General features: G+C 40.3%; 2 protein-coding genes across 3 annotated transcripts in view; one reads left to right on the top strand and one right to left on the bottom strand.

Annotated features, from left to right (window-relative positions):
- Positions 1 to 23752, bottom strand: part of LOC114662582 (NADH-cytochrome b5 reductase 3-like) — a 1047486-nt gene that overhangs the window by 112741 nt on the left and 910993 nt on the right. The window lies entirely within an intron of this gene.
- Positions 1 to 23752, top strand: part of polr3b (polymerase (RNA) III (DNA directed) polypeptide B) — a 201292-nt gene that overhangs the window by 19211 nt on the left and 158329 nt on the right. The window contains 1 exon segment of the mRNA XM_028816094.2: positions 3950 to 4058. Within this exon segment, the coding sequence (XP_028671927.2) occupies positions 3950 to 4058 (109 nt within the window).

Genomic DNA, 23752 nt, shown 5'->3' with positions numbered 1-23752 from the left:
TATTCTGCACCCGGGAGTACTTCCAGTGGCCTGGAAGCGCTTCTGGATGAGGCGAAAGCTGATGAAATAGGGCCCCACAGTCCCTGCAGCACCCCTTGGCTGCACCCATGGAACCCAACAAGGCTGTGCCAATCACATGGTAAAATTCTCTTGCCCCTATCACAAAGCATTGCCAGAAACTTCTGCTGCTTTTCTTTTCCAGATGTGTAAATATGGTGCTGCTGTACTGTGAACCATTTTCATATGTTGTTTTTACTCACACTTTTATCATGTGTTATTTTGGAAGGGATAATAATACATCTACTTGTAGTCACACATCCGTGCGGTACCGACTTTTTACCGATACTGTAAAAAAGCTAGCTGCTGCTTCTTCTTCTTTCGGCTGCTCCCGTTAGAGGTTGCCACAGCAGATCATCTTCTTCCATATCTTTCTATCCTCTGCATCATGTTCTGTTACATTCATCATCTGCATGTCCTCTCTCACCACATCCATAAACCTTCTCTTAGGCCTTCCTCTTTTTCTCTTGCCTGGCAGCTCTGTCCTTAGCATCCTTCTCCCAATATACTCGGCATCTCTCCTCTGCACATGTCCAAACCAACGCAATCTCGCCTCTCTGAATTTATCTCCCAACTGTCCAACTTGAGCTGACCCGCTAATGTACTAATTTCTAATCCTGTCCATCCTTGTCACACCCAATGCAAATCTTAGCATCTTTAATTCTGCCACCTCCAGCTCTGTCTCGTGCTTTCTGGTCAGTGCCACCGTCTCCAACCCATATAACATAGCTGGTCTCACTACCGTCCTGTAGACCTTCCCTTTCACTCTTGCTGATATCAGTGTGTCACAAATCACTCCTGATACTCTTTTCCACCCATTCCACCCTGCCTGCACTCTCTTTTTCAACTCTCTTCCACAATCCCCATTACTCTTTACTGTTGATCCCAAGTATTTAAACTCGTCCACCTTCGCCAACTGTACTCCTTGCATCCTCACCATTCCACTGACCCCTCTCATTTACACACATGTATTCTGTCTTGTTCCTACTGACCTTCATTGCTCTCCTCTCTAGAGCATATCTTCACCTCTCCAGGGTCTCCTCAACCTGCTCCCTACTATTGCTACAGATTACAATGTCATCAACAAACATCATAGTCCAGGGGGACTCCTGTCTAATCTTGTCTGTCAACGTGTCCATCACCATTGCAAATAAGAAAGGGCTCAGAGCCGATCCCTGATGTAATTCCACCTCCACCTTGAATGCATCCGTCACTCCTACCGCAAACCTCACCACAGTCACACTTCCCTCGTACATATCCTGTACAACTCTTACATACTTCTCTGCCACTCCCGACTTCCTCATAAAATACCACAACTCCTCTCGAGGCACCCTGTCATATGCTTTCTCCAGGTCCACAAAGACGTAATGCAGCTCCTTCTGGCCTTCTCTATACTTCTCCATCAACTCCCTCAGAGCAAACATTGCATCTGCGGTGCTCTTTCTTGGCATGAAACCACAGTGCTGCTCACTAATTATCACCTCACTTCTTAACCTAGCTTCCACTACTCTTTCCCATAACTTCATGCTGTGGCTCATCAATTTTATCCCCCTGTAGTTAATATAGTCCTGCATATCCCCCTTATTTTTAAATATCAGCAGCAGTACACTTCTTCTCCACTCCTCAGGCATTCTCTCACTTTCCAAGATTCCTTTAAACAATCTAGTTAAAAACTCCACTGCCATTTCTCCTAAACACCTCCATGCTTCCACTGGTATGTCATCTGGACCAATGGCTTTTCCATTCTTCATTCTCTTCATAGCTGTCCTTACTTCCTCCTTGCTAATCCGTTGCACTTCCTGATTCACTATCTCCACATCATCCAACCTCTTCTCTCTCTTGTTCTCTTCATTTTTAAGCCTCTCAAAGTACTCTTTCCATCTGCTCAACACACTCTCCTCACTTCTGAGTACGTTTCCATCTTTATCCTTTATTACCCTAACCTGCTGCACATCTTTCTCAGCTCAGTCCCTCTGTCTAGCCAATTGGTACAGGTCCTTTTCTCCCTCCTTAGTGTCCAACCTCTCATACAACTCATCATACGCCTTTTCTTTAGCCTTCGCCACCTCTCTCTTCACCTTACGCCTTATCTCCTTGTACACTGGTCTACTTTCTGCATCTCTCTGACTATCCCACTTCTTCTTTGCCATCCTCTTCCTCTGTACACTCTCCTGTACTTCCCCATTCCACCACCAGGTTTCCATTTCCTCCTTCCTCTATCCAGATGTCATGCCAAGCACCTTTCTTGCTGTCACCCTTACTACATCTGCTGTAGTTTCCCAACTGTCTGGTAATTCTTCACTACCACCCAGTGCCTGTCTCACCTTCTCCCTAAACTCAACCTTGCAGTCTTCAGTTTTCAACTTCCACCATTTGATCCTTTGCTCTGCCCTCACTCTCTTCCTCTTCTTGATCTCCAATGTCATCCTACAGACCACCATCCTATGCTGCTTAACTACACTTTTCCCTGCCACTACTTTGCAGTCTCCAATCTCCTTCAGATTGACTCTTCTGCATAGGATGTAATCTACCTGTGTGCGTCTTCCTCCACTCTTGTACGTCACCCTATGTTCCTTCCTCTTCTTAAAATACGTATTCACCACAGTCAAGTCCATCCTTTTGGCAAAATCCACTATCCGACCTTCTTCATTCCTCTTCTTGACACCATACCTTACCCATCACCTCCTCATCTCCTCTGTTCCCTTCAACAACATGTCCATTGAAATCTGCTCCAGTCACCACTTCCTGTCCCTTGGGTACACTGTTCATCACTTCATCCAACTCACTCCAAAAATCTTCTTTCTCATCCATCGCACACACAACTTGCGGGGCATATGCACTAACAACATTCATCATCACACCTCCAATTTCCAGCTTCATAATCATTACTCTGCCTGACACTCTTTTCACCTTCAGAACACTCTTGACATACTGTTCCTTCAGAATAACCCCTACTCCATTTCTCCTCCTATCCAAACCCTCCCCATTTATCCGGGCTTGGGACCGGCATGAAGAAACACACTGGTTTGTGCATCCCCTGTGGCTGGGTTACTGTAAAAAAGCTAGAATTTTTGCTATTTCAGTACTGACATGGCACTAAAGTATCAGTTCTTGTGACATCCCTAGTTTTATCTACATGCTGAATCTTTTTTCTGTAAGTAAAGTGAATTATATTACCAGCTCCTGTCACAAATCATCTGAAAGCCACTTTTAGTAGTCAGAACAATTGAGACATGCAAGCACAATGAGTGATGACAACACTAGAAAAAGAGATGAAAGTAAAAAGGTTAAGCTGCAAATTTTAATGACACTCCAGCAATGACATTTTGAGTCTGGCTGCTCTTCCAAGTACTGAAGTTGTAGAAAGAAAATAATAAGTAATGGTGCTAAATCTACAAGTAAATATCAAAGATTTCTTTAAAAGAAATTTTTACAGGCATAGTAAGTCTTCTGTATTTGCATTTATCTCTGCCAAGTCAAACAGTTTCTTCCTTCTGGTTAATCACTAGTCCCTTAGATGGGGTTAGAACATTATCAGCAATGATCTCTGACTGGTCCATCAGGACATGAGTGCTGCAATTTTATGGACTTTGTGTATTTGAAATGAATCTACTCTGTGCCACTCCAAGAAAAAAAAGCTGGGGCAATTGTTGTAATTTATTATCGCCTTTATTAAAAAATTTATTGATTTATTAAAAATCAAAACAATGCCAGTAATAATTTTCATTCTGTATAACATTTTATAATCTTTCAATTACAATCTAAACTTTTTTCCCCAGAATAAATTGTTCTGAAACAATACATAATGTCTATTCATATTTTCCACACACTTTATGTATTTATAAAACAAAAACATTTTTATTAAGTTATTTACCACTTTTTTGTGTTTCAGTTCAACTCATGAGAAGAAAAGCAGAACCAATATTGTTGTGAAGCAGGGGAGGTTTTACTTAAAGCACAACACTTTGTCTGAAGACACACCTATAGCGATCATCTTTAAGGTAGAATTTTTCTCATAAATCTTTTCTGATAACTTTTTAAAATCATCTTGTGTTCTAAAAAGTTAAAATTCAAATTTTGTTTAATTAAAACACTAGAATATTTATGACAAAAGCAGGACAATTCAGTTAACAGAGCATCAATCCCTAAAAAACAAACTAAAAATATATCTGCATCCTTCCTAGAAATATTAATTATTGTCGTCGGTGTGAACAGGTGCTCCATAAGAAAATGTCATTCTGTGTAGACTTTTCTACACTTTTTAATTTTTTTCTTATTTTCTCGTATGCGAAGTATAGGGAAAGTATTGGAATCCTCCAGAAATTCCTTTTCAAGATTTTGATGAATCTCGACGTTTTAGACCTCCTTGAGTCCAAAAATAAAATTTTTTATAATTATGTTTGTGTGTGTGTGTGTGTATGTAATCTCGATAATTTGAGTACACTTTCACTTAGGTCAACCAAATTTTGAATACAAGCATTAGGTACAAAACGTAGATTTCTGTCAACTTTTGGGGTATTTCTGCTAACCGGAAGTGGTACTTTTATTCATACAGCTGCAGAGTCTGATTTATTCAACTTTACTTTTAATTGTTCAATAATTGTTCAGTATATTATTAGTTTATTTGATTTGTTGCTGATGGCTCTTTAATGTACATAATTTAAAAATATTTTCATTGTCTTCCGGTTTACTCCTCAAATATCCATCCCCATATCTGAGTATACGAAAAGATTTTTTTTTTGTGATTTGATTTTATAATTACACCCCTTGTTCTTATTTCCCATGGCCTCCACATTCCTTTCACATAAATTACAGGGCCCTCTCCTTAAATTTTCTGCAGTTTTCCTTAAAACGTTTTCTTTTTTGCAGCCCACCCTGCTCTTCCCTGTACCTAAGACACACCTTTACCACAGGTGACTTTTCTTTTTTTCCGTTTTTTAAACAAACAGCATATCTATTGATCTAGTGTCCTCTTATAACCCTCTGACCATCCATTACAGTTAGCCTGCTTTTTCTTCTCCCCATTCTATTGTAGCCATCATTGCAGGATAAGAAGGTGTGTACAGACCGCTCCAGCAGTTTTTTGCCCCCCAGCCTCAAACGAGGCACACTCTGCTCTTAATGTAATCAAACTGCGTAACCAGATATATAACAAGGTGCGTGCCTTGTGTGGTCCAACCTGAAGCAGGGCACAGAATACTCTGGAGCTGTTGGTTGGGGATAGACTTCAACTTCGTCCTGTGCTTTCTCCCACCGGTTCCATTCTGCTGTTTCTGTTTTAAGTGCTGAAGTAAACTAAATACACTGGCAGTTTTAACCTCTATAGTCTTCTATCAAACTTTGCATTTTACTTTAGTTTATCAGACATCTGATCTTTTATATCTCAATTAATTCCAGACAACCAACTTAACATTATAGCTTCTCTTACGAATGGGTTCATTCCAAAGAAAAGTGCTGTGTATCACATTCTTCAGATTAATTTTCTAATGTTCCTTCCCCGATGTGGGGAACAAAACTGCACTCACAGTTCACTGTGCACAAATCAAACAGGTTTATTTCTTCCTACAAAAACACTTAAAGAAACAATAATGCAATTAATAACTATTTATAATTTTTCCATTGTTACAAACGTGAGAGATGTAGTCATTTAGGTTCCTACTTTTTTGTGTTTTTTTTTTTTTTAAATTTTTAAGCAGCTTGCACTGTCAGCCAACCGTTTCATAGAAATCGGAGTCTGCAGAAGTTTTACTTGTCTTTATCAAGCAGGTTATATTCAGATCTGGCATGGCAGGCAGATTCACTGCTCCGCACACAGTCTAGCTTGTGGCTCTATCAACATTCAAACTGAAAAGTGTGCCATTTCCCCTTGGTGTCCTGTTTTCATCCCAAATCCCTATCCCTTCACATCTTGGTTGCTGCTTGCATCAAGAGCAGGCTAATGCAGTTCCTCCAAATCCACACCAACCCAGACGGTGTTCTGAGCAGTCCTATCTGCATGACTCTTGAGGCGTCCTGCTTTATGAAGATGTTTGGCCAGATCGTTACAATATGTTTTGACTGTTCACGCATGATGCTCATTAAACTGTTTGCTCAACTCTTTAACTGTATAATTTGTAAAAAAAAAAAAAAAAAGTTTCATGTTTGAATATCGGTTTAGAACATTATTTTGAATTAAACACTTTAATTGAAAAAATATCACCTAGCCTTACTTTTTAGTATATAATTTGAAGTTAAATGTATACCAATAGATGTCTGCATCAAGTCTGATACCCCTCTTTGTTGATTTGGTCTTTATATATTGTTTTAGTTTGACTTTAGCTTTTGTGTTAGCCATTATCTCATCCACTGACAGACATTGCTGTGGATGATATTTTGCTATGCAAATCATCATACTCTTTGTGGACGGTTGTACAACTCTGTCCCATTACTACTGTTGCTTTCAGCATCCACACCGGTGTCCTGCATGCGCAGCTTCCATGAGATTGAAAGGAATTAATCCAACAACATGACAGTGCATGAGAATAACACATTGAAAATGGTGTTTACTGTCCAGGTTTATCATGCTAATACAGATTGCAAGATTCAATTAGATTGTGTGCTGCATTTGTATTAGTGTTTCCACGTAAAATTTTCATTGCATAATTATCCAAGTATTGCTTTAAAATTTCCAGGGGTGCTGAGGTTTCCTCCTGATGTAAGCTTTACATCAGGAGCCATTTTTTGTTTAAATTTAATGGTTATTATTTGTTAGTAATATTTTAATTAAAATGCATACATTTTGCACATTTTGACTGTACAAATGAATATTGGATATGTGGATTATGCAGCACAAGTTACGTGACTATTTCTTTTCACTTTTCCATGGACGTTTTTCACTTTGGGTGAAAAGGGCCTGCTGAGTGTGAATATTCAATATGTAAATTCTCCACAAAAACATGGGATTTAAGTTTTTTCTCGGATACCGCTACAAACATTACATTTAAAAAATATCCTATTTGGTTGGACTATTCCTTTAAACACTGCCATCCTGAAGTTTACATAGGATACATTGAATATAAGGAAGAGCAACATATTTGCATGTGTCTAGTAAGTTGCTGACCGCAGTTAAAATAGTAGCTTTGGCCCAGAATAACATTACATTACTTTTATCTGTGCAACAACTATTGGTTAATTTTAATTAATACTAGTTTATGGGTAGTTACCATTAGTTAGCAGATGGTTTTTATCCAAGTCATGTTAAAAAAAATCAGTATATGTACTGTACTTGTTTTTGTTTTACATCATCTGCTCAGTAAACAATATGTTAAAGTAGAACACAAGAAATTTAGCACTTGGAGTAGTCCAAGGCCACACAGAAAAATTAACCATTTAAAAAAATCATATTTGGTTGACAGTTCATGGTATCTGTACACTCAAAAATCTTGGATATGAGACAGGGAAGCAGCTCTGAAGTACTTTGTGTAAAGGGGTGCCTTCAAGAAGTGCCTTATTATCTATATGCTGAAAACAGATTGGATGGCTGAGGAAGGCGTTTTCCACAGCGGAGAACTGAGAAGCAGCTGTAACTGAGAAGCAGTTAGTAGACCGGCAAACACAGAGGACATGGCTGTCTTGGTTACAGGTTATAATGTGATTACTCTATGAAGGAAGTATACTCTGCAGTGCTGACACAGCTGTTGCAGGGCTGCCAGAGTAACTACTCCTTTGTAGTAGGATGAGTCACTGTTTGTCCTTTGGGTTTGGGCATTTTCCAATGTGGTTGTACACTCTTTCCCCCAAACTTCCCACATGAACAAAATAAATTAAGCAATGAAAGGCAATACTGAAGTATTGAAATTGGGATAGTTGAGGTATGTAGATAGATAAATATAAATTTGTTTGTTCCAAGTGGTAAATTTGGCATTATGTAGAAGCTAATTAAATAACTATAGCACAATCACTGAACAAAAAGAAAACTAAAAAGAAAGCCTTCTGATTTGGCAGTTACAGTCCCAGTGATGCATTGTGTGGGCATGTTGCCCTTGGTATAAAGTAGCCCTAGTAGAGTTTCTTGACACACTTCTGCAAAATAATTTGTTGGCTGAAAATACTTGCAGTTACTGTGTCAGAGAGGGGATGTGTGGCATTGTTCATAATGGCACTCAGTTTTGTTTTCATTCTATCCTTCATTATTACCTCCAGGGAGTTGAGAGTATACCCCATCCTGTGGGCCTCTTTTAAAGTGATGTTACCAGCCCATCACATTATAGCATAGAAAATCGCATTGGCCATCACACAGTTATAGAATATGTGAAGGAGGTTGCTACCCACATTCAAGGAACATAGTCTCCTAAGAGAAAAGAGCCTGCTCTGCCCTTTTGTGAATAGTTCCTCTGTGTATTGAGACCAGTCCAGCCTGTCATTGATGTGTACTTATAGCAATGCATCACCTTTACGGTAACTTCCTGAATAGAGACTGGGAGTAGAGTCTCTTTGGTACTGCAAAAGTCAATAGCCAGTTCCTTGTTTTTGCTGCTGTTAAGTTTCAAACAATTCTTTTTGCACCAAGAAACAAAGTTCTCCACCTGACTCCAATATCTTCCTTTTAATACACCCCACAAGTGTTGAATCATCAGAAAAATTCTGCAAGTGACATTACCTGGTGTTATATTTACTTTTCACTCTGAGGTGTACAGAGGAAGAAAAAGGGAGACAGGACAGTTTCTTGTGGTGCTCCACTGTTGCTCACATTCTTATCAGAGACAGAGTTCTCAGGGCTCAGAAACTGTGCTCTGCCAGACTGTCCATTATTCAGAACACCACAGGCTCATCTACCTACATATTTCTGAGTTTACCTCCTAACAGAGATGGATGGATATAATGGAAGGCACTGGAGAAATTAAAAGAACATGATCCTCCTAGTACTGCCAGCTTTGTCCAAGTGAGGATAAGCCTAGACCATACCCAATGAGAACAGTATTGTATTGCAACTTTTTTGTAACAATTTGATATAGTGAAATGTACTTAAACATAATAGAGATTATATCTTACATTTGTATATACTGTTGACACTTCGGACAAATCCTGCCTTCCGCACACTGCCCTTAGGATAGGTTCTAGTCCCATGCATGCATGAATTATATTAAGTGGGGTTGAAAATGACATTGTATAGTAGCTATGTTGCTGCACAGAACTAAGGCCCTTCTGTGTCCCATGCTGTTAAAGCAAAATCTGTAAGCCAGTGCTGATCTAGCTTTCATTATTTAATCTTGTAACAACAGCATTACTTAAGATAAATTACGATCTCTGTAGTCTTTTTTTTTTTTTTTTTTTATACTAACCAGTGACTAATTCAGCATCTATATATATATATATATATATATATATATATATATATATATATATATATATATATAATTCACTAAGCCGCCGACAAGTAGCCACCCATGGAAAGCACGCACCGACAAGTAGCCACCCATGGAAAGCACGCAAGACAGCCACGCCCACCAACTCTAAGACCATTGGATACGACGACAACTCGCAGAGCCACGCCCACCAACTCGGACGCAGCAACTCACAACACCGGGCGTCATTCACGTTTGTCTCTGCTAGACTCCACATGCACCTCTGAGCCACATTGACTTTTCATTAGTCAACCTCAGTGGAACCGCGGTTCACACAGAGGCAGCGCGAGAGAGAGCCACGCACACTCACAGGCAGCGCCAGAGAGAGACAGAGGCACACAGGCAGCGCCAGAGAGAGAGAGGCGCACAGGCAGCCCGAGAGAGAGAGACGTGCACACACACACAGGCAGCGCCAGAGAGAGACAGACGCACACGCACAGGCAGCGTGAGAGAGAGAGCCGCGCACACACACAGGCAGCGTGAGAGAGAGAGCCGCGCACACACACAGGCAGCGTGAGAGAGAGCCGCGCACACACACAGGCAGCGTGAGAGAGAGCCGCGCACACACACAGGCAGCGTGAGAGAGAGCCGCGCACACACACAGGCAGCGTGAGAGAGAGCCGCGCACACACACAGGCAGCGTGAGCGAGAGCCGCGCACACACACAGGCAGCGCGAGAGAGAGACAGAGGCGCACAGGCAGCGCGAGAGAGAGACAGAGGCGCACAGGCAGCGCGAGAGAGAGACAGAGGCGCACAGGCAGCGCGAGAGAGAGACAGAGGCGCACAGGCAGCGCGAGAGAGAGACAGAGGCGCACAGGCAGCGCGAGAGAGAGACAGAGGCGCACAGGCAGCGCGAGAGAGAGACAGAGGCGCACAGGCAGCGCGAGAGAGAGACAGAGGCGCACAGGCAGCGCGAGAGAGAGACAGAGGCGCACAGGCAGCGCGAGAGAGAGACAGAGGCGCACAGGCAGCGCGAGAGAGAGACAGAGGCGCACAGGCAGCGCGAGAGAGAGACAGAGGCGCACAGGCAGCGCCAGAGAGAGACAGAGGCGCACAGGCAGCGCCAGAGAGAGACAGAGGCGCACAGGCAGCGCCAGAGAGAGACAGAGGCGCACAGGCAGCGCCAGAGAGAGACAGAGGCGCACAGGCAGCGCCAGAGAGAGACAGAGGCGCACAGGCAGCGCCAGAGAGAGACAGAGGCGCACAGGCAGCGCCAGAGAGAGACAGAGGCGCACAGGCAGCGCCAGAGAGAGACAGACGCACACGCACAGGCAGCGTGAGAGAGAGAGACAGACGCACACGCACAGGCAGCGTGAGAGAGAGAGCCGCGCACACACACAGGCAGCGTGAGAGAGAGAGCCGCGCACACACACAGGCAGCGTGAGAGAGAGAGCCGCGCACACACACAGGCAGCGTGAGAGAGAGAGCCGCGCACACACACAGGCAGCGTGAGAGAGAGAGCCGCGCACACACACAGGCAGCGTGAGCGAGAGCCGCGCACACACACAGGCAGCGCGAGAGAGAGACAGAGGCGCACAGGCAGCGCGAGAGAGAGACAGAGGCGCACAGGCAGCGCGAGAGAGAGACAGAGGCGCACAGGCAGCGCGAGAGAGAGACAGAGGCGCACAGGCAGCGCGAGAGAGAGACAGAGGCGCACAGGCAGCGCCAGAGAGAGACAGAGGCGCACAGGCAGCGCCAGAGAGAGACAGAGGCGCGCACACACACAGGCAGCGCCAGAGAGAGACAGAGGCGCGCACACACACAGGCAGCGCCAGAGAGAGGGGGCTGGACTCATAAGGTAGGAAGGCAGTTAAAGAATGCACTGGGCTTGAGGTTCGAAGAAGATCACATACCGTCGTAGTTGCGACCATAAATGATGCCGACTGGTGATCCGGCGGCGTAATTCCCATGACCCGCTGGGCAGCCATTACTCCCACTGCCATGCCTCCGCATAAAGTCAAACTTTAAAATTGGTTCAGTCGTCATGCTTCTCAGAAATCTCATGCCAGCAAGAAGTCTCTGTAAAGGCACTAGACTGACTGTTCTCAGCATTCACCGCAATGTACTGGGGTGTAAAACAATCGCAGCTCCTACCTCACAAACTGTCCATATTCCCCGGATTTCTCTGACCCCATCAGATTTAAATTTGCCTTTTTACTTTTACACGCAGACAATTTCCTGTTAGATTGACCTTTGCAATGGCAATTAATAAGGCGCAGAGACAAACTTTCAAAAAGATATGCATGTATCTGCCACAACCAATTTTCAGACACAGACAATTGTATGTTGCTCTCTCCAGAGTTCTATCTTTTCATTCACTTACAGCACACAGGTGCGCGCGAGAGACACACACACACACACACACACACACACACTGACCGAGGCGCGCGTGAGACACACACACACACACAGGCGAGAGAGAGAGGCACGCACGCACGCACGCACGCGAGAGAGACACACACACACACACACACACACACACACACACACGAGAGAGAGAATCCCTGACCCCATCAGATTCAAATTTGCCTTTTACTTTTACACGCAGACAATTTCCTGTTAGATTGGCCTTTGCAATGACAATAAGGCACAGGGACACACTTTCAAAACGCTGCCTGTATCTGCCAAACCCAGTTTTCAGTCACGGACAATTGTATGTTGCTCTCTCCAGAGTTCCATCTTTTCATTCACCCACAGTCGTATCCTCAAACCCACCCCATTTGGACAACTGTGTCTTTCAGGAAGTGTTCACTCATCAATACATAATTATGCGGCGTATGCTACGCCGCGGGGGGTTGGCTAGTTCATTTTATAATTCTTAATTTGAGGTTGGCTTCTTGTTATTCTTAAGGTTATGTCGCATTAAGTGAATTTTGCAGCAGTTTTCAGTTATAGCCTTTATTTATATAATCTTAATGAGTTGGTGGCAGTCTGTGGATCACTTCCATGAAGCTAGTTATGTAATGTGACATACCCAGTGACTCCCTCCAATAAAATCAAACCTGCTCGGTTTTGTCTTTAGTCATAGGGGTGGGCTGGTATGCATGAGAGCTTACCACCAATAAATTTCCATGTGGTGGTGCAGTGCTTAAAATGTTGCAATGTGGAATAAGGAACACAGGGGATTTGGACCTCAGAAACAGAAGAGAAGCTTGTCTGAGTTCTGTCTTGTGTTTTACATGCCACAACAGAATTGGTGGGGGTAAAAAAAAAAAAGAGACAGATTTTGGCTGAACTTATTTACTGTAGCTGTTATCATTTGTACAGTGCCAGCTTCATCAGACAACATGCTATTGCCTGTCACATAAAGGGTCAAGCACAACTGTGCTGGAAGATCAGCACTCGGTTGATAAAGCAGACATTTGATATGATCTGGAGACACGATCATCAACTGTGGTTGGCACATTTGACATATCCCATGACTTGAAATCATGCCATGTGACATTTTCTTTAGGCAACCATGAGTATGTGGATTTTGGAATGTTAATGAATGAGAATAAAGTGAATGCTCAGTTAAGAGAAAGGCTTGGTAGAAGCTGTTGAGTTATGCTGGGGAGTAATAGACTAAGATGATTTGGATCGAATATCTTATTCTGTCAAGTGGATTGAAAAAACTGAGGATGATTAGGTGAAGAGCAGCACCAAGATAGAGGTAAAAGGGATTAGGCCAAAGATGGTGTAGTTGTAGGTGGTGTCGAATTAAATGAAAGAAATATGTTTCACTCTAAACAATGTCCAGGAGTATTGAAAGTTAGAGGCAAAAGATTTCAGGGGGAAACCAGCTAACCTGTTTAATAAAGATCTATCTATCTAAACTCCGAATATGGCTGTGAAACCATGTGAGGATAATGATTAATATTGTGTAGCAAGGCTAGGTTAGGTACGCTTTTTTTTCTTTTATTCCAGAAAGAAATATTGCAGCAACGGAATAGTACAAAAATAAATTACTGTTCCACCAATATTTCTTACTGCTTGCTGATTATTTAAAACAGAGAATCCATGATATTTACCTATATTTTTTATTTATGTTACAGAATGTTTTACTGTCAAAAAAAAAAGCATGAATAATATGCTTAACTGTTATTATTATTCCTACTATTCCAATGAGAACACAAAACAAATAAAGCACAAAACTGTGTTTTTTTTATTCTGTGCAAGATAAATGTGTGTGTGTATGTGTATATATATATGTATATATATATATATTTTTTTTTGCAGTACATCACTAAAATGTGATTAAGTAGCAATTCCTTTGAGGGGCAGATTCCTTCACTACATACAATTCATTTTGAATGAATAATAGTGTATTTCCAAAAGAGGGCAGCAGAGATGTTTGAAAATGTTTTGAAAATATTTTGAGTTTTTTTTTTCTTAAAAGATGACAAGCATTTGAATTAAAACTACATTATATAGAAATAATATTGATTTAATTAATGCTATGTGATAGTAAAAATGTTTAGCAAAACCTGAAAATCAGGTTTTATGTTCATGTTCATCTTTGATTCTTATTTAAAAAAAAAATAAAATAAAATTGCTTTTAAATTTTAAGAAACTATTTTACATTGAAAGTTGACCAGGCTTACAAATCCACTATAATGAAAACTGCAAATGAGCAGAGAATCTTTGTATTCTTCATTTAACTTGTTTGTTTGCTACTTATATAGTATCTTCTTTATTTCTTTAAAGCTGCCTCAATATACTGTATAATTTGAGAGCCATTTTGAATAAATAGTATCTGTTAAGGCCAACAGAAATACTGGCAATACTTTTATGCTGGCAACTCTTTAAAGTAAGAATAGTGTTACAGTATATTGAGTTTATAATATTTCTTAGATTCTTCTGGAAAGACTATCCAGATTCCACCCTGGACGAAGACAACATTGTCATGTGGAGAATTTTGGCAACTTCCTGTGTGCCTTGTCATTGTGGAATAAGCTTATGTCCATGTATTTCATGGATTGGCCTTATAAAGCATGGATTTATGGGTCCCTGATGCATTCCTTTTGTAACTTTTATATTTTTGCTGTGACTGTGTTGATTTGGTATTCTTATCACAATGTAAGGTGTGTACAGTATGGGCTTTGTGTGCTTGTCTCCTCCCATGTTCATGATTTTATAGACAGATAATGGAGATGTATTTGAGATTTGAAGAGAATGATGATGATATTCTCTTGGCTTCACTGGACTGTAGTAACTGGCTTGTGCTGTAATGTTTGGCAGCCGAGTGTGCTGTATTTAGAGGCTGCTCAAAACATGAAATTATGGTCCTTCTCAAGAAAGGAGTGGCATATGCTTTGTGTGCAACAGCTGCCTCATGTCTTTGGATTCAGTATCCTCAGAATCTTGTTTATGGGTGGGGCTAGAGGTGATCATGAGATTGATCAACCAGTCATTTCAGTTTTGTGAATGTTGTTGTAGTGGACTTTGGTCGTCACATCAGGCAAAGAGTTCAGGCCATTCCCCGCAAAACAAGCTATAATCACCAGCTCTGGGATTGACTGAATACTGGGATTGCAAGGGTTTTGCTACAGAATTGTTGGGCTCACTTTCTAGGATAAGGAGCTCAGCTATACAAGATATCATCAGAGTGGAACTGTTTCTGCTCTGAGTTGAGAGCAGCTAGTTTAACAGTCTGATCATATAGTTAGGATGCCTCTTGGAATGATCCACTAAGAAAAGATCAGGAGTGATATCATGGACATGCTGGAAAAAGTATATTTAGTAAACTGCCTAGGAGTGCCAAGGAATTCCTCTGAAGGAGAGCTGTAAGACGTTAATGCAGAGAGGATAGTCTGTCTGTCTGTCTGTCTCAGTGTCTTCCTACTTGAATGTCGCCTCTCAATAAATGGAGTGAAAGTCAAGTAATATTTAAAATGTTAAAATTTATTTTCTTTTATATGTGTGTATAAAAGAGATCTATAGCTGTTCAAGCTAGACTGGATAATCGTTGCTTACCTACAAAGCATGTAGTGCTGTTTGTTTTTGGATTGTGCTGAGAGTTTCATGCTACTTGTTTCTTTGTTTCTTCATGCTTTTTTTTTCTGTTGCGCATGAACAAGTACATGTTGTGAGTGACGAGTTTGTGTGTATTTCAGCAATGCATGCAAGCTTAACAGCAGTGGCATCTGTAGGCGTCATACAACTCAGCTGTAGTGCAGCTCATCCTTAGGGAAAGAAGTAAATAATTAACTGGCTTTGTATAGTTTAATAGTAAATAAGTGAGTGAGTTTTCTAGTAAGGAAGAAAGTAAAGACATATTAGTTAAGTCAGGAGCATAGTGTCCTGCCAGCAAATTTTGATCCAGTGCCATGTGGTCAGGGTCACATAACTAAAAGAGGAGATGGCAAACCTTTGTTGTTTCCCTTAAGTATATAGTGTGCAGGATTTATACGAGCAACAATTAAAAAGGATATTAGGAAAGCTAAAATTCGGTTGGAGAAAAGTATTGCAGAAAAGTGAAAGATAACCATTTTTAGTAGTAAAAAAAAGTCAATGAGAGAGGTGAAGTGTATTAGGAACAGTAAGGGGCAAACTAAAATATAAAGAGAGTGAAATAGCAAATGTTAGAAATAAGAATTTATCTGAAGGTTTCATGTGTAAAGAAGTCAGTAACTTCCCACGGGTAATCTGGACTTCCAGACTGGTAGTTAGTGCACTATTTGACAATTCAAGAGGAAAAAGTGCAGCTTAGATTAAATAGTTTGCAATCTAATAAATCACCAGTACCAGATAACATTTATCCTAGCGTGCTTAAGGAGGTTAGTAAGTACTTGTATACATTTATGCTTATTTTTCAAAATCTCTGCAAATGCTGGAATTCTGAAGGACTATATAAACTACCAGATATTCACCCATTATATAAAAAGGGTGATTGGGCTGATCCAAGTAATTATAGGCAAGTAAGCTTAAAATGGGTTAAATTTATGGATGCAGTTTTTTTAAGGAAAAGACTAAGCATCTCGTATCAAGAAAAGGTGTATGTGTGAAATCCTGTTGTAACAAAATTCATGGGACCATAAAAATATTTTATTATAATGGAAATTTAATTGTAACAAATATGAGGAAAATATGTATACTGTTGTGACCATGGTCACTGGCGATCAGCCATCTTTAATGAACACCCAGCCTGGACTCACCTTTCTGTCTTTCGTGCAGCTAACTCTGTGATCCAAGCTTGACAATACCTGTGTAAAAAAAAAAAAAAAATGCTTCTTAAACTGCAAAAAATATCTTATTTGACAATGAAACATTAGGTACAACTTTTTTTAACAGAAATACAGGTATGAATACAGAATGAAAATGAGTTGTTAGACGTAACTTTTTTTTCCCTATTCAGATCCTAGTGCCCAATCTTTAACTTTGTCTTCAACTTTTTTCTCAATTCTTCAAAATTGTTGACAGTGTTGACAGAAAGCATTCACCACATCATTTTTCTTCATTCTGGAATTGTTTTCCATGATTGTTAATTTTTCTTTCAGTGTAAACTGTCGCTGTTTCTCACTTCTTTTGTTCTTAAAACTAGAGAAAAGCCAAGCAAAATGACACCTTTTATTGGCTAACTAAAAGGATTACAATATGCAAGCTTTCGAGGCAACTCAGGCCCCTTGATTACATCTTGCCTGAAGAAGGGGCCTGAGTTGCCTCGAAAGCTTGCGTATTGTAATCTTTTTAGTTAGCCAATAAAAGGTGTCATTTTGCTTGGCTTTTCTCTACATTCATAATGGCTAACACGGTACAACACCCTAGTTCTTAAAACTGAAACAGTATAATACAGTAATCCCTCCTCCATCGCGGGGGTTGCGTTCCAGAACCCCCTGCGAAAGGTGAAAATCCCCGAAGTAGAAACCATATGTTTATGTGGTTATTTTTATATTGTCATGCTTGGGTCACAGATTTGCACAGAAACACAGGAAGTTGTAGAGAGACAGGAACGTTATTCAAACACTGCAAACAAATATTTGTCTCTTTTTCAAAAGTTTAAACTGTGCTCCATGACAAGACAGAGATGACAGTTCCGTCTCACAATTAACCCCTTAACCGTCCTCTGCCGGATATATCCGGCATCGTAGCTTTATTGCTGACGCCTTACTGCTGGAATTATCCGGCACATTTGCCTGTGGTTATATGAATGCCTGGCGCGTAGTATAACTGACAGTTTGGCGTGGGTATTATTACTACGTTGTATTTCGACAACTCTGCGCTTGTATTGGCCGATCACGTGATGTGATTCGAAAGTGAAAGCTGTGAATATGGCGAAACGTAAACTGACTTCAAGTGAGGTTTTGCAGGCGATTTTGGACAATAATTCTGATCATGATTGTAGCAGTTCTGAAGAAGATTTTAGCGACAATGATGATCAGCAACGTGCGCTGCATGATACTGTGAATGACGACGCATCGGATGATGGCGATGAGTGGGTGTATCCCCAGCATCTCAGCTGGACTGCTGCCTGTTATCTGAGCCAGATATGAAAGATCCAAACCGTGACCACTTGTTCAAGCTACGTCCTTTGATTGACCATTTATTTGAAACATTTCAGCAGGTATTTCGGCAGGTAAATACTGCTTGAATAAATGTAAAGTAAAAAAACGAAAATTGTTCAGATTTCTCCTGGCATGGGGAATATTTAGGGAGTTGGCGGTTAAAAGGTTAAAAGAATGCAAACATATCTTCCTCTTCAAAGGAGTACGAGTCAGGATCAGAGAATGTCAGAAAGAGAGAGAAAAGTAAACAAATCAATAGGGCTGTTTGGCTTTTAAGTATGCGAAGCACTGCGGCACAAAGCTGTTGAAGGCAGCAGCTCACACCCCCTCCGTCAGGAGCAGAGAAAGAGAGAGAGAGAGAGAGAGAGACAGAGAAAAACAAACAATCAAAAATCAATACGTGACCTTCGAGCTTTTAAGTATGCGAAGCACCGTGCAGCATGTCGCTTCACGAAGCAGCTGCACAGAAGGGAGCAACGTGAAGATAACCTTTCAGCATTTTTAGACAAGCGTCTGTATCGTCTAGGTGTGCGAACAGCCCCTCTGCTCAATCCCCCTACGTCAGGATCAGAGAATGTCAGCGCAAGAGAGAGAGAAAGAAAAGTAAGTTGGATATCTTCTCAGCCATCTGCCAATAGCGTCCCTTGTATGAAATCAACTGGGCAAACCAACTGAGGAAGCATGTACCAGAAATTAAAAGACCCATTGTCCGCAGAAATCCGCAAAACAGCAAAAAATCCGCGATATATATTTAAATATGCTTACATATAAAATCCGCGATAGAGTGAAGCCGCGGAAGGCGAAGCGCGATATAGCGAGGGATTACTGTATCCACACTTGGCACAACTACCCATGTGAATGCTCAGTGGAGCACTGACTTGGAATTCAGCTATGTGTATGATGTCTTGCCTACACTCACTCTGAGCCTTGCAAAGACTACCCAAAACAGGAAATTTCATGACAGACTCACTTTCTTTTGGAATAAGAAGAAAGAAACAGCCTGTTGCAGGTTTCCTGAGACTCTAGGAAAGTGTAGGATTGAAATTAAGTATTTTTTAATTGCATTATTATCTTTGTTGGCCATTTTTGGTTGAAAAAAGTTTTTTTTATACTGAAATTTATATTTCATTAAAATGAAATCCATTGAACATGATCTTGTATGTTATTTTGAAAATTTTGTAACTTTGGTATTCACTGTAAGGGATTTGACCTGTATTAGCAAATATATAGGTTCAGATGGGTGTTGTTGTACTTCACTAATATACTTGAATTCTCTGAAGAAACTGCAAAAGCAAATGATCAGAGAGGTACAGACATAGACTTATAAGGTTATTATTGTCACATGTATGGAGTACAGTGAAATTCTTACTTGCATATGCTAATAATAATGATGTGCAACAAACACATCAACGCTTTCCAGCACTGCAATTAGTGAGTTTAACTAGCTTACATTGAAAGTTATGTCTCCTTTACTTGAAAAATCTCAGAACACATTTGTCATTCTTTTATTCATTTATTCTTTCTGATAAAATATATTACTTTAAAAGTATTGAAAAAAATGTAGCTTAACTTAATTCTGAATTATCATTTCATTTTCATTTCCTGACATGTTTTAGGTTCTGTGTAGATGACAGTTCTTTTGTCTGAAACTTAAATAAATGATAAATATTTATTGTTTCTTGTGACCATATTTTGCCAACTGTATTACAATTAATTAAAGTATGTAGTATAATTCTGACTATTGAACCTGTAAGTTAGGATAAGTTTGTTTTTCATTAAATTGTCTTTTTTAACAAGAATAAAACATGATAGAAATAACAAGAGATGTAATTATTACAAGCTGTAAATTATGTTTTAGTGTAAATTTCAATCTGGAATTGCCTTTCTGAATACTGAGTAAGTGCACACACAAAATGACAAGCTAATTAAAAAAAATTGTGGTTAATCTATACCTTTTTCTGCATAACACTCAGTAGGCATCTTAAGTATAACTGTATAGCTATTGGTTGCACATTTCTTAAAATTAAAGCAGGTCCCAAGTAAAAAAATGAACTTCTAAAAGCAGTATAGCCCCAGCGTTTTGTCTTTATTAGTACTGGAAATGTCTGGAGAACCACATAGAATTGTGTCATATTTAATCTGGAAGAAGAATCTTGCTAGTAGCTACTATCATCTCACAATAAATACACTGCTCAAAAAAATTAAGGAAACACTTAAATCACACATCGAATCTGGATGAATTAAGTATTCAAGTGGAATTAATTGAGAACAGAATAATGTAACAACAGTCAATGAAAACCAAAACCATCAATCTATTGTGGGCAGAGTCAAAAATTGAAATCACAGGCTGATCCAACTTATGTGAGTTTCATCACGGCAACTCGTAATGTGACTCAGTAGTGTGTATGGCCCCCACAAGCCTGTATGCACTCACAATAACATCTCGGCATGCTCCTGATTAGATGGCGGATGGTGCCCTGGGGGATCTTCTCCTAGACCTGGATCAGGTCAGCATCAGTGGTCTGTGGCACTACTTGGCAGCGCCAGATGCACTGATACATAATAATAATAATAATTAATAATTAATTACATTTACTGTATATAGCGCTTTTCTCAGTACTCAAAGTGCTATCCACACGGAGGAACTGGGAAGCGACCCCACAATCTTCCACAGTCTCCTTAGTGCAAGGCAGCAGCACTACCACTGCACCACCTGTGAGGATAACATAACAGGTTCCCAGTTGGATTCAGTTCTGGGGAACGTGCAGGCCAGTCAATGGCATTAATGCCTTCATCATCCAGGAACTGCCCACACTCAGGCCACATGAGGCTGGGCATTGTCCTGCACCAAGATGAAACCAGGGCACGTTGCACAAGTGTAAGGTCTGACAGTGGCTCAGAGGACTTCATGCCAGAACCTAACAACAGTTAAGGTACCATTGCCTAGCATGTGGAGGTCTCTTCAACCCTCCAAGGATATTCCTCACCAGACCAGCAATGACCCACTGCCAAACTTATCATGCTAGATGATGTTGCAGGCAGCATAATGTTTACCACAATGTCTCCAGACTCTTTCACAGCTGTCACATGTGCTCAGTGTGAACATCCTCTCATCTGTGAAGAGAACAAGGTGCCAGTGGCAGAGCTGCCAATTGTAGTATTCTCTGGCAGTTGCCAATCGAGCTGCACAGTGATGGGCTGATGAGGACAGATCCTACTAGAGGACATCAGGCTCTCATGCCTGTCTCTAATGGCCTGTCTCCTTGTATCTCCTTTATGCTCTTGAGACTGTTCTCGGAAACACAGCAAACCTTCTTGTGTCAGCATGTATAGCTGTGCCATTCTGGAGGAGGTGAACTACTTGTGCAGCCTGTATCGGCTGTATGTACTGCCTCATGCTACCACTAATGACAAGGACACTAACAAAATGCAAAAGTAGAAAAGAATCAGTCAGAAAAGATAAGAAGAGAGCAAATGTCTGTGGCCAGCACCTGTAAGACCATTCTATTTTTGGGGGTTGTCTTGCTGTTGCATCTCCATTGTACCTGTTGTCACTTTCATTTGCACCAAAACAGGTGAAGTTGATTCACAATCCCTTATGCTTTCTAACTGGAGAGATTGATATCCCTGAAGCTTAATTGACTTGGTGTTAGACTGTGGTGATTAAGTGCTCCCTTAATTTTTGAGTAGTATGTCTTATACACTAAAGAACACAGTACATCTGCTTAGAACATGCTTTACATTAAGCAGTTTTCAAAAGATATCCAACACTTAAAGGTGTGAAATGGTATCATGTGCAGAAATATCATAAATAGAAATGTTATTTCAAAAGGTTTGAATGTCTGAAAAACAAGTTACTCTATGGTAATGATAATGGATGCCCATTACCAAACTTGCTGAAGTGATATCACCTGTAGATGAAGAAACTTTTTTGGGTGGATCTGGTCTGCTGTACAGTCATGATGATTCTGTACATTAAAGATCATGACTGTTTCATAGTTAATTTCTTCTTTCTGAGCAAAATCTGAAGTTGTCCAGGTTACTACCCATGTGTAAATTATATAAATCTGAAGTGTTTATAGATTTTTTTTTTCCATAAATGGATGGATTGCTTGCATAAAGTGTTATATATCTTTTTTAGACTGCGGGCTTAAACCAATACATCAAACTAATGAGGAGTGCAAGGAGCCTAATAAATTGTTGGGGGGAACTAATTTTAGCCTCCTTGGTTCTTGTGGAGCATGCAAAAACTCCTTGGTTAACCACAACTGACATATGGGAATGATAGTTACAAATGTACCGTGATGTATACATTTGTGTGTGTGTGTGTGTGTGTGTGTGTGTGTACGTGTGTGTACACATATAGTGTTTAAGTTGCAATATTTGTCCCTGAATCTTCTGGTCTGAATGGCAGTGGCCCTGTACTGTTTGCTGGGAGGAAAGAGGGAGAAAAAAACAAATGTACAGAATGGCTGAGTATTTGAATAATACTGTTTGCTTTACAAAGGCTCCAAATGTTATATGTGTGCTGTTCAGAAGGCAGCACAGTACTGCTAATATTCTGTCCTACTTTTATTACCCTCCATAGGCCTTTATGATTGTGATTGATGCAGCGAATACTGATAGTTTATACTGTGTGCAAGTAGAAGGTAGTGCAAGCAGGTGGAGAAATGTGAGCTTTTCTTGAGGAAGTAGGGACACCGGTGAGACTTAATGACAATAACCAAAACAATAACAGTGGGATTTTTATTTTGACACCATTGAATCATCATATAAATGTCTTTTCTGTAAGCTAACCTGTCATTGTAGTAGAGAAGGCCTACGTAGGTGGTGTAATTAGCAGATTTAATGATGATGATATATCTGTGTTTGACTACACAGTCATAAGTAAACAAGGAGTACAGGAGGTGGGTTAATGTAATACCCTGTAAAGTTCCTGTGTTGAGGGTCTGTGTAGACTATATGATGCTGACAGTTTGTTCATACTGAGGTCTGTTGGTTTGGAAATCCAAAATCCAGTTTAGGCGGTTGAGCTAAGTTTTCAGTTGAGGTGTTAGATGGTTAACTTTTGCTGGTACAACAGTGATGAATGCTGATTTGTATTCTATAAACAGGGCATTGAAATGACAGTTTTATTATTCTGATGTACCAGGATGGTATGGAGTGCAAGGGATATGGCATACTCTATGGATTGATATAACTTTATGCAGACTGGAGGTCATCGTGGCTGTCTGGAATATTCTTTATAATATGTCCCAACACTAAACTTGCAAAGCTGTACTTCATGATTGGAGTGAGTGCCTCTTTTCTGCACTCATTCAGATGAAAAAGTTCACTTTTGTTTTGTTAGGCACAAAAATAATTGTCCTTTTCAAGCCGGTCAGGACCAAAGATTATCTTGGCAGAATACTGGAAGTTAGAAAACTTCCACTAAATGATTACTCATGGTTTTTAAAACCCAACTTAAAATTCCGTCTAGACTGGATGCCTTTTGGTTATTAACTCATTTTAAAGTCTTCCTTATGTCAAATACAGAAAGGATAAATCACATAGTGATGCAGGCAATTGAATGGTTGGATGATTGTTATTCTGATAAATGCAGTCGTCAAAGGCTTTTAAGTTCATTGAGAACTGTAGATGAGATATCCATGTCAATTTACTTACAGAGCATATTTAAAACAACATCAGTAATGCATTAGGCAAAGTGATTTACATTAAAACATGCAATAAACAAAATAAATAGAATAAAATATAATAAAACACAATATTACCAGCAGTAAATTGAAACAAACAAATAACTAAAAGGAGGGAACCATCAGTATCACTGA

This window comes from Erpetoichthys calabaricus, chromosome 1 (assembly GCF_900747795.2).
Source record: "Erpetoichthys calabaricus chromosome 1, fErpCal1.3, whole genome shotgun sequence".
Taxonomy (NCBI): domain Eukaryota; kingdom Metazoa; phylum Chordata; class Cladistia; order Polypteriformes; family Polypteridae; genus Erpetoichthys; species Erpetoichthys calabaricus.
This window is presented reverse-complemented; position numbering and strand designations above follow the sequence as displayed.